The sequence below is a fragment of the Carlito syrichta genome, unplaced genomic scaffold, assembly GCF_000164805.1.
Source record: "Carlito syrichta isolate Samal-C Ts95f unplaced genomic scaffold, Tarsius_syrichta-2.0.1 Scaffold314018, whole genome shotgun sequence".
Classification (NCBI taxonomy): Eukaryota; Metazoa; Chordata; class Mammalia; order Primates; family Tarsiidae; genus Carlito; species Carlito syrichta.
The window spans coordinates 417,998-428,675 of record NW_007258114.1 but is presented as its reverse complement, the minus strand read 5'-3'; the positions used below and the strand labels follow the sequence as shown (position 1 = coordinate 428,675).

Sequence of the window (10,678 nt, the reverse complement as noted above, 5' to 3'; positions counted from 1 at the left end):
GGGCCGGTCCCCGGCGCGCGCTGTGCCCTGGGAGGGCCCGGCATCCCCGCCGCCCCTCGAGGTCTGGGCCGGGACCAGGCGGCCCCGCTTGATCGGGGCCTGGCGCATGGTTGGGCGAACGAGGGAATGGACACACTCGGGTTCCTCGTGCCAGGTTTTCGGGGGGGAGGAGGTCACGCAAGAAAAGTCGAGCCACCCCCACTCCAGCGCTCACGTCCTCGGGGACCGGGCCAGGTGGACGAGCGCCCCGGACGCCGCCGCGCCGCCCCAGGCCCGCGCTTACCGGTGCGTCTCCCCGCCGGCACCGAGTATTCCCTGCCGCGCCGCAGTCCGCCGACCCAGCCCGCCGCCGCCGCTCTAGACACTGCTCGGATTTAAAGGAGTCCTGTCGCTTTAAATCCGAAATCCCGCGCAGGCGCCGGTTCTCGCGATCTCCGAGGCCGCCTACATATTACCCACAATTCCCTTTCCTTTCTCTTTCCTCCAGCCGTCCAAGATGGTGAGCGAGGCTTGCGTGGTGCTGGTGCCGGGTCTGGGTTCTATCCGCTGCAATCCTCTTCCGCGCGTGGTCGTGCGGGGCTCCGGCTCCGCCTGGCGCTGGGAGAGCCGTGCCGGCATTGGCACGGAAGCATTAGGCCGGGCTGCGGTCCCCGGCGGGGGAGCGGGGTGCGCCGGCTTCTGTAGTGCCGGGCCTGGGGGGAGGAGGGTCGGGGCGCAGCGCCGCAGTGCGGGACTCGCGGTCGACGAGATGCTGGAGGCCGCTCTGCAGGCGCGCGCGGGGCAGGGGGGCGGGTACAGAGTCCCAGGGGTCACCTGTGGGCAGGAGCGGCTTGTGCAGCTCGGGCGACGCGAAGAGCGTCCAGCCAGGGTGTCTGAGCCCCGGCGCTGAGCCGGGCCCTGGCCTCCCTGGAATCCGTTCCCGTGCGGGTGACGTGACGTGAGCTACTTCGCCGTCTGAGCGACGCTGAGGGCGTCTCTGCCACCGTGATCGGTGAGGGACGGGGGGGACGCCGGGCTCGCCGGCGTGGTGTGGACTGGGGCTGCCGGCCCCTCTTGTGTCTGGAGCGCCGGGCCCGGGTCTCGCCCCCAAAGAGGCGAGCGGAGGCGGCGGTTTAACTGACTTTTCCCTTCTGCTCAGCCGAAAGGAAAGAAGGCCAAGGGGAAGAAGGTGGCCCCGGCCCCTGCTGTGGTGAAGAAGCAGGAGGCCAAGAAGGTGGTGAACCCTCTCTTTGAGAAGAGGCCTAAGAACTTTGGCATCGGTAAGAAACGGGGATGGAGAGGGCTGGCTTGTGTTAAGGAGTGATGGCGGCTGTGCTGGTGTGTGCCTTGCAGGTTTTGGGGGTTGAGTCTGGTAGATGACAGTCGAGGCTGCTGGGACTGCCACTCTCATAGCTGTAGGCTGGGCTCAGGTCGCGGCCTCGCATGGAGATGGGGGCCGAGAGGGTCCTCCGCTGTGACGGGTGCCACGGTGAAAAACACTCTTCTGTGAAGAGTGCCCCAGTGGTTCTCCCGTCTCTGTGACGTGAGCCTTTGTGATTGGCCATCTTCTGATGTGGCCATCCTTCTGGCTTGTGAGTTGCTAAGTGTCCGAGCGTGTCTCAGCCTTTAGTTCCATGGGCTTCTGCTCGGCCATCAGGAAATAACTGGCCGTCAGAGCGAGGTGCTGTGACTGGAGTACAGCTGTGCTTGTTAAATGAAGACAGGTATCGCTGGTCTCAGCCGTGCTCTCAGGTGTTTGTGTGCAGATGATGTAGAAGAATATTTGCTATCTGGAAGAAGGTGATGACGCTGTGAAACCACCAAGATCGCTGATGCACCAACAAACACCCTTCTGAGTGGCCCTAGATGTGAACTTGATGGAGTTTGAGCCTCACTCGGTTTTACCTTTGCCCCCCCCACCCCTCAGGACAGGACATCCAGCCCAAAAGGGACCTCACCCGCTTTGTCAAATGGCCTCGGTACATCCGGTTGCAGCGACAAAGAGCCATCCTCTATAAGCGGCTGAAAGTGCCTCCTGCCATTAACCAGTTCACCCAGGCCTTGGACCGCCAGACAGGTGAGGCTCTGGTACGCCAACATGTGGAAAGTTTCCTAGGCAAGGATGCGGCTAACAGCTTTATGTTGACAGTGTGGGATCTGAGGCCTCTTGGGGTGGGATTTTCATGGGGATGCGATTTTTATTTATTTTGTTTTGTTTTATTTTATTTATTTCATTTTATTTTGAGTTGGAGTCTCACTCTGTCGCCCAGACTGGAATGCAGTGGCTGCTCCCGGCCACCGTAGCCATCTCGACCTGCTGGGCTCTGGCGATCCTTCCGCCTCAGCCTTCCGAGTAGCTGGAACTATAGGCACACGCTACCATGCCCGGCTCATTTTGATTTATTGTAGAGATGAGGTCTCGCCAAGTTGCCCAGGCGGGTCTCAAACCTGCGGGCTCAGGCAGTCCACTCACCTCAGCCTCCCAAGGCTCAGGATTACAGGCTGAGCCACCGAGCCAGGCTGGGATGCGATTTTTAAAATGTAGGACTCTTTATCCAGAACTTGAAAGTGGCCTAATGAAGAGATTGTGTGTGTGGTCTTAGACTTCTTGTTATTGATCTGCAGCTGACATACTTTATGTCATTATTATATTACACCAGGACAGCAGTCTAATGTGTTACGTTAAGTGACAATGGTTAAAACTTTAACCGCAAGCCTAAATGGAAGTGTCTTCTCAGCTACTCAGCTTCTTAAGCTGGCCCACAAGTACAGGCCAGAGACCAAGCAAGAGAAGAAGCAGAGACTGCTGGCCCGGGCTGAGAAGAAAGCTGCTGGCAAAGGGGACGTCCCAACCAAGAGGCCACCTGTCCTTCGGGCCGGTGAGTAGGCCCACCTTAGAGAGGATGGACTTTGGGGCAGGCTGTGACAATGATGCAAACTTTTTTCACTTAAAACTACCATGAGGAGTAAAACTGAGCTTTTTAACACTGAGTCACAGCTGAGCACAACTGCTTTTTGTGACCAAAGCAGTCCCTGTGAATGCTCATGCAAAGTGTGTGTGTGTTCTAGGGGTCAACACCATCACCACCTTGGTGGAGAACAAGAAGGCTCAGCTGGTGGTGATTGCACATGACGTGGATCCCATTGAGGTATGTGTGACCACTGGTTTGCTAGCCTTGGGGTCTAGCCCAGGGAGATGGAGCAGGCTTCATACTAAGTCAGGCGTGGGACCCAAGCCGCGGCTCTTGCAATGATGTGAATCTTTCACTGAATTAAACCTTGAAATGCAAATACATGAGCTTTTTAACCCTGAGCAATTGTTTCCAGGATAGTTTTTAAGTACTCCTTTTGGTCAAAATACGCCCTTCAGCGAATGCTTTCTTTCAGCTGGTGGTCTTCCTGCCTGCCCTGTGTCGTAAAATGGGGGTTCCCTACTGCATCATCAAGGGGAAGGCAAGACTGGGGCGTCTGGTCCACCGGAAGACCTGCACCACTGTCGCCTTCACTCAGGTTAACTCGTAAGTTGCGGTCTCGCCCCAAACTCCCCTCCCGTTTCATCCATCCCCTCAGAATTTTTTACTTTCTGAGCCAACCCTTTAGCATACAGAGTACATTTCCCTGAACTTTTGCCAATGATGGTTAAGAATTTCTTCACCTGAATGAGCCATGTGGTCATATTGTGTCTGAGGCAGAAGACTTTGTTTTGCTAAAAATGAAGGCATTCCTGATTTCTAGCAGGGCAACTGAAGCCAAAAGCCCACATTTTTTCTCCTGCCTTATTAGGGAAGACAAAGGAGCTTTGGCTAAGCTGGTGGAAGCCATCAGGACCAATTACAATGACAGATATGATGAGGTAAGAAAGCAGCTTTACACAAAACTGTGTCGTGGGAAAATCTAATCTATCTATCTCAAAGACTGGCTAGTTCTGAACTCTGAGCAATTTTATTTGAGTGTCTAACTTGGAACATCCAAATAGAGCAGCACTAACTAGCATGTTTTGAAAGCTCCAAATGACAGGTGACCTGGGCAAGCTGACGACTCTTCTCTTTTCAGATCCGCCGTCACTGGGGAGGCAACGTCCTGGGTCCAAAATCTGTGGCTCGCATTGCCAAGCTGGAGAAGGCAAAGGCTAAAGAACTTGCCACTAAGCTGGGCTAAATGTACACTGCTGAGTGTTCTGTACATAAAAATAATAAAAATTCTTCAGCCAGTGTCAATGGAGTATTTTGGTTGAAGGCAGTAATCGTGTTTGGGGGTAGTGGCAAGACCTTCAAGTCAGGCTTGTTCCCTGTCGATAGGAGTTAGAGCTCGTCAGACATAACTGACTTGCATGTTTAAAAAGCTGTCTTAAACACTTCGGGAAGACTGAAACAAAGCAAGGAAGGAAGGCTCAGTAGCAAGCCTTCAGCATGCATGGGCTGCCGGCACCACGTGCATCCCCACACCACTTGACAGCACACCTGAGGTTTGAGGGTTTGCCCTTCTCCACTCAGAACAAGGTCAGGAATTTCAGACAATTATTTTAAAAGGCTTAGGACTTTATTTATGCCAACAGCACATGATCCACAATAAAACTGGTTTGGAAAAATGGTCATTCTGTGATTTCCTAATGATTCAGGGACAGGGCAATGTCAGCTGTCATCAAGCACCAGGTGTCCAATGCAGGAATTTCTTGAACCACAGATATGATGTGGCAGCGGAGAGTCCGTACCTTGGGTTGAAAGATAACCTGTTAGGCTGACTCGCATATGGAAGAGGTGGGAGCCAGGGACTGCTGGGGACTCACCAGGTGACAATGTACTGTAGGTGCTCATTCCTCAGGGTGACTCTGGTTTGCCCTCCGATGGGTCCTCCAGGTACTGTGCTCTCTGCAGAGACCATGAGCATACGTCCTCAGGTCCCCTGGTGCTGCACTAGCTACAGAACCAACTCCCCAAGCTGCTGTCCCATGAAGCCTTTCCAACCAGCCACAGTGTGCTGCCCTTTCCTCGATGCCTGCCAAGCAGTTTCTCAGCTGCTGAGCTGCCACCTCCCCCTACAGACACACCTGCTAGGGCATAAGCCACAGAGAAGCTGCAGATGCCCAGGGTTGGGAGGCTGGGCAGGGCCTTTACAAAAGCTACTCGTTCTGGGGTGGGCTGGTCATAACGTACGAAAGTTGGCATCAATGAAAATGGGCTCTGCGCCTGTGATCCTGGCCATGGCCTCCAGGTCGCGGTAATGCCAGTGGTTCCTTTCCGGATTGTTCTCGGGGACAAAGGGTTTCCTGGTTTCTGCCAGTCTCACCATCCCAATCAGGTCCACTTCTCCTTCAATCTGCAAAGGAAGACATGAAATTGCTCCACATGAACGCTGCCTCAATCCCAACAGGGACCTTGAAAGCCACAGGAACCTGTGTTCGTTACCTGGCCCTTCTGCCGGGTACCGGGATTCACTCTTTTCCTGGGGACAAACCCTCTGTTTACCAGGATGGTGACTCTAGGGTAATAAAAGTATAAAAATCACCAATGGTCACTCAGGCATCCACAGTAACAACTAGAGCACCAAGTTTTCAAACAGGACTGAGTGGGAGAAGAGCCCTAGTAGTGCCGCCACTGGTTGGTAAATCCTGCCCGTCCCCCACCCTTCTTACCAACCAGACTTCTCAGGTTTCTGGTTTAACAACCCCCTCTGCTGTTTTCCTTCCTTGCATCCCACCCACTGCAGTGAGCAGCCGGTGACCAACACTGCTGTGCCAGAGTTCGGATGCCCACCGCTTCCTTAGACTAGGGCAGTAGCTGCCTCCAGTTTCCCCTGGACAGCCCCAAGGAGCAGTCCTGGCACACCAGCCTGCTGGAGAGGCAGCACTCGGGTCCCACTACAGCCCTAGAACAGAAACCCCTGGGGTAACAAGAGCTCTAGCTATTTCCACTTGTACGTGAATCTTCCAGCTCCCCAGTTAATCTCGCAAGTCCTTGCCTCCTGTTATTTCCTCTGCCCAGAACGTTCCTCCCATCTCAGCATCAGAGCTCAACCAACGTACAGAAGTCGCTCAGTCATAAATGAGTTGGCTAAGAAAGTCAGCTGGTCCATGTCACAATTCAGAATGTCAAACTCTTCAAGGAACTGAGCCTTTCTGGGTATCCTGGCTTCCCCAGGGTCTTACCAAGGGTGCTTCCACATGACCACTCACCCCAGGTCAATGCAGTGGAAGGGGGTAACCACATAGGCCCCACTTGCGGTGGAGGAGGAGATGCGGCCGGCCTCCCGGGCCTCGCGGGCAGGGTCCACCATGGTCCGGGGCATCATGTACAGCTCCTTGGAGTGGTCAAAATGGCCCCTGACCCTCACTGGCCTATACTCCAGCTTTCTCAGTTCCATCGGGCTGCACGGAGACAAGAGCAGTGGCTGAGCAAGGTTGGGCCAGAAAATGAATCTCCTAAGGGGGTGGCAAGCAACAAAGCCCACTAAGCCCCACCAAGTCATGGAGAAAGGCAAAGGGCGGGCACAGGGCTGTCAGTGCTCTCTGTGGGGGGGGGGTCCTCTGCTCCAGCCCTTTGGTGCCACATGGGAACGTGAATCTGCTGCTAGAGACCACATTTACAACAGAAACTAAAAACTTAGACTCCTGTAAGACTATTTTATATGAAACTAATAAAATATGTGGGTGAAAACCCCAACTGCAAGCCAAACATGGCATACCGTTTGCTGCCGGGAATGGAAAGCTTGGTTGTATGTACCTGTCTGTCTAGGTGCTTCTGATTGAGGGGAGAGGCCAGCAGAATCATTTAGGGTACTTTTTAAAAATGCCATCATCATGTTGAGACCTACATTATCTGCCCTCAGCCACCAGCTAAGATTCAATGCTATAAGAAGGGGGCTGTCAGCACAGTGTGTCCTCAACTACACTAGACCTGAAAAAAGGCTGACACCAAGGATCCAGAATAAGGCTTTCCTACAGATGTCAGGAGGTCTCAGGCAGCTTTGCAAGGGCAGTAAGGTGTCGAGAGCAAGCCCAGTGGATGACTGATCTGGACAGCTCCCATCTGAGGTCAAGAAATGATTGACAAAGGTCCTGCCAAGAGGGGCTGGGTGGCAGAAGCCAGGCATCTGCTGCTGACACCCTGTGAGATCAGCCCTGGGTGGGCAGCCACGCACGCACTCTGCTGGCAGAGGGATGGGCTCAGCCAGGACTCGAGACTCCAACTCTGCTATCAGTTTCAGCTTCCACTTCCGACGCTGGACCTGCAGAGACAGAGGATAAGCCTGAGCAGGTGGCAGCAGGGTCAGGGCTCGAGGGCCACCCAACCCCAATGTGTCTTTACCTGCCAGGTCCCCAGGCCAAAAGCAGTCACAGGGATGAGAAGCAGGAACCACTTGAGAAAGGAGTCATCTCCTGCTTTTGTGACAGGTGCTTCTGCTGCAGAACTGCCACACCGGCTTGGCCTCCAGGCCACCCCTGGAGAAAGTTTCACAACACTGGCGTGGGGTCAGAAGTCCTGGAATAAAGAGACTTAGAACAGCCAATTCCACAAGAAGACTCCACCAACACTGCCCAAGAATGTGGCAGAGGAGCGAGAAGACCAAAACCTGCTGCCTAGAGCCAACGGGCAGCACCTCTATCCAGCCTAGCTCCTAACCCAATGCCTGACACATGGCAGGAACCCAGTAATGTTTGTTGACTGACTAAATGAGATCCAGGGCTCAGTCACCAATCATGGGTAACTTGGGTAACCAACTAATGCCTCTTTACGTAAGTATGCTAAGATGTGTTCTACTATACTAGGATGCACAGGATTCATTTGTTCATTCAAAAGCATTTAATAAGCAGCCACAGCTATTAAGTAGCTTAGCCGGGCACTACTGGTTATTCTACTATGTAGAGAAAGAAAAATGGTACTGCCGGACGTAGTGGCTGATGCTTATAATCTCAGAACTTTGGGAGGCTGAGGCAGAAGGATTGCTTGAGCCCAAGAGTGGAGTTCGAGACCAACCTAGGCAACATAGTGAGACCTTGTCTCTACCAAAAAAAAAAAAATAGCCGAGTGGGGCATGGTGGCACACACCTGTAGTCCCAGCTGCTTGGGAGGCAGTCAAGGCTGCAGTGAGCCGTGATCATGCCACTGCACTCCAGCCTGGGTGACAGAGTGAGACCCCAACTCAAAAAAAGTAAAGATATTTTAACTGCTTTCCCTTTTCACAGCCCATCATAAACGATAAGATGAAACAATGTACACAGGAGATGCCTTTAAGCTCTCAGAGGGTGAGTCCTAACAGCTGAAAGCACCACAGAGTCTTGTGAATACAAAACAAAGCACCTGTAATCCCGCACCTTTGGGAGGCTGAGGTGAGTGAATTGTCTGAGCCCGCGGGTTTGAGACCCACCTGGGCAGCAAGACCTCATTTCTACAATAAATCAAAAAATCAGCCAGGCGTGGTAGCGCATGCCTGTAATTCCCGCTACTTGGAAGGCTGAGGCGGAAGGATTGCCAGAGCCCAGCAGGCGAGGCTGCAGTGGCCGGGAGCAGCCACTGCACTCCAGTTTGGGCGACCGAGTGGGACTCCAACTCAAAACAAAACAAAACAAAACAAAGGAGTCAGGCCTGGGGCAGCCATTAGAGACAACATGTACACCATGGTGGTTATGAGACAGAAGACCTAACGTAGCTTAGATATGGTGAGTTTCTCACAGGCAGGCTTAGACAATTAGGAAACCAGATAGTCAGGCATCTGGGCACTGTCTTATCGGGACCAAAACTCGGGCTTCACCTTGGAAGATGGGGCATTTGGTTACTGCAGACATTAAGGAGAAACAATTAAGGAGTAAATTTCCTATCATCTCAGAAGTTCCTGTGACACTGAAGCACAGTGCTCTAAGAGAAAACATAATTAAATAGCAACTTTCCTATTATTCCCAAAGTTCCTGGTGACACTTGCAAACCTTAAAAATAAAATAAGGGTTAACATCTGAGATCAAAGCTTGGTTTACAAATAGGTTGCTTAGCCAGGCTCGGTGGCTCAGCCTGTAATCCCAGCGCTTTGGGAGGCTGAGGTGAGTGGACTGCCTGAACCTGCGGGTTCCAGACCCGCCTGGGCAACTTGGTGAGACCTCATCTCTACAATAAATCAAAAATTAGCTGGGCGTGGTAGCGTACGCCTGTAGTTCCGGCTACTTGGAAGGCTGAGGCAGAAGGATCGCTGGAGCCCAGCAGGTCAAGGCTGCGGTGGCCGGGAGCGTGCCACCGCACTTCAGAGTCTGGGTGACAGAGTGAGACTCCAACTCAAAAAAAAAAACCCAAACAACAAACAGGTTGCTTAACCATCATTTTGGAAACATAAGAACACTCTGTTAACAGGAAAGATGTGTTCTTTCCCTTAAAGGCACCCATGTTCTCTCTTGAACGTGTCTTTTGGTCCACTAATAAACTTATTTATTATTTACTGTTTGAGTAGGAGTCTTTACTCTATCGCGCTGGCCGGAATGCAGTGGTACGCTCACGACCACTGCAGCCTCGACCTGCTGGGCTCAGGCGATCCTTCCGCCTCAGCTTTCTTTTTATTTTTTTGAGTTGGAGTCTCACTCTGTCGCCCAGACTGGAGTGCAGTGGCGGCTCCCGGGCACCGCAGCCTCGACCTGCTGGGCTCCGGCGATCCTTCCGCCTCAGCCTTCCGAGTAGCCGGAATCACAGGCGCGCGCTACCACGCCCAGGCTGATTTTTTGATTTATTGTAGAGATGAGGTCTCGCTGCCCAGGCGGGTCTCGAACCCGCAGGCTCAGTCAATCCGCTCACCTCAGCCTCCCAAAGGCGCGGGATCCACCTCAGCTTTCGAAGTAGCTGGACTCGGGCGCGCGCCACCACGTCCGGCTATTTTTATGATTTATTTTTGAAACGCGTTCTCGCCAAGTTGCCCAGGCTGGTCTTCAACGCCTGGACTCAGGCAATCCTCTCGCCTCTGCCTCCCAAAGGTCTGGGATTACAGGCGTGAGCCACCCCTCCCGACTCCTCTAATAAACTTTAAGCCTCTCTCTGCGTCTCGGTCGGAAGTGACTCTCAGGGCGAGCCGAGGACTCACGGAACAACTACACTGGGCCACCCGGCATCAGTTGGGTACGCTTTGCTGTGGCTTCCAGAGTTCTCGGCCTCCTCCCTGGGGTGGCCACTCGCTGGATGGGACGATGGGAAGCTGGCCTCTGGCGCCTTTCAGGGGAGCTGGCCCTCGCTCTGGGGGGGACGGAAGGCGCTCGCTGCAGCGCCCGGCTCCGCCACGGTTCCACCGAGGGCCACACGGCACAGGAACCCCGGGCACTCCACGAAGAGACTCCCACGCGGAGCCTGCGTCCAGCCGGCAGTAAGAGCTCACTTCACTTCCCACGACGCCCCCACAGTGGAGGGCAGAAAGCAGGGGGCCCGGCCCGTCGCTCACCTGGGCGCGGCGGCACCCCGAGAAGGCTCCTCCAGGCAGCGCTGGCCGGGGTCTGCGGAGACAGGGGCGCCTGAGCTACCCGCCGCGCCCCCGCTCCGCCCTCCCAGCCTCCGCCGCCCCCGCGCCCCGCGCTCGCCGCCCGCAGCCCCACCGCCCGCAGCCCCAGCCGCAGCACCGCCGCCGCCGCCGCCATCGCACCGGCCCCGCGGGCACTTCCGGGTTGGGAGGCGTCTGCTTCCGGGGCGCCACTAAGCCCCGCCCTGGCCCCGCCCCCGGCCCCACGTGGTGCTAGCCG

The 10,678-nt window shown here is 54.6% G+C and overlaps 2 protein-coding genes across 6 annotated transcripts; one reads left to right on the top strand and one right to left on the bottom strand.

The window, feature by feature from the left end:
* The first annotated feature begins 441 nt into the window (after positions 1-441).
* RPL7A (ribosomal protein L7a) lies at positions 442-4,693 on the top strand. Of its 2 annotated transcripts, XM_021718929.1 has the most exons (9): positions 442-499; positions 1,139-1,259; positions 1,907-2,056; positions 2,718-2,858; positions 3,049-3,128; positions 3,367-3,497; positions 3,763-3,832; positions 4,033-4,158; positions 4,684-4,693. In XM_021718929.1, exons 1-8 carry the CDS (start codon positions 497-499, stop codon positions 4,135-4,137), a joined length of 801 nt encoding a protein of 266 aa, XP_021574604.1. In that variant the 5' UTR covers positions 442-496; the 3' UTR covers positions 4,138-4,158; positions 4,684-4,693. The 2 variants fall into 2 exon arrangements, with proteins under 2 accessions (XP_021574604.1, XP_008068998.1); XM_008070807.2 differs by lacking the exon at positions 4,684-4,693 and having other exon boundaries at positions 4,033-4,211.
* Positions 4,500-10,608, bottom strand: LOC103273386 (surfeit locus protein 1). 4 transcript variants are annotated; one of them, XM_021718925.1, is made up of 9 exons: positions 10,523-10,608; positions 10,384-10,435; positions 7,284-7,417; positions 7,121-7,203; positions 6,152-6,343; positions 5,385-5,457; positions 5,133-5,295; positions 4,766-4,847; positions 4,500-4,690 (listed from the first exon to the last, which is right to left on the bottom strand). In XM_021718925.1, the coding sequence occupies exons 1-9, from the start codon at positions 10,574-10,576 to the stop codon at positions 4,621-4,623; spliced, it is 903 nt and encodes a 300-aa protein (XP_021574600.1). In that variant the 5' UTR covers positions 10,577-10,608; the 3' UTR covers positions 4,500-4,620. The 4 variants fall into 4 exon arrangements, with proteins under 4 accessions (XP_021574600.1, XP_008068999.1, XP_021574602.1 ...); XM_008070808.2 differs by having other exon boundaries at positions 10,535-10,603; XM_021718927.1 differs by lacking the exons at positions 7,284-7,417; positions 10,384-10,435 and having other exon boundaries at positions 10,523-10,570.
* Positions 10,609-10,678: the final 70 nt, after the last annotated feature.

Bases quoted from the DNA above. Each gene is read 5' to 3' on its own strand.
- RPL7A (XM_021718929.1), top strand. The intron at 1,260-1,906 runs GTAAGAAACGGG...CCCACCCCTCAG, and splicing joins GCCTAAGAACTTTGGCATCG to GACAGGACATCCAGCCCAAA. The intron at 3,498-3,762 runs GTAAGTTGCGGT...CTGCCTTATTAG, and splicing joins GCCTTCACTCAGGTTAACTC to GGAAGACAAAGGAGCTTTGG.
- LOC103273386 (XM_021718925.1), bottom strand. From the start codon at position 10,576: ATGGCGGCGGCGGCGGCGGTGCTGCGGCTGGGGCTGCGGGCGGTGGGG. The intron at 10,436-10,522 runs GCGGCGAGCGCG...CTGTCTCCGCAG, and splicing joins TGCGGGCGGTGGGGCTGCGG to ACCCCGGCCAGCGCTGCCTG. The intron at 5,296-5,384 runs GTAACGAACACA...CTTCCTTTGCAG, and splicing joins GTACCCGGCAGAAGGGCCAG to ATTGAAGGAGAAGTGGACCT.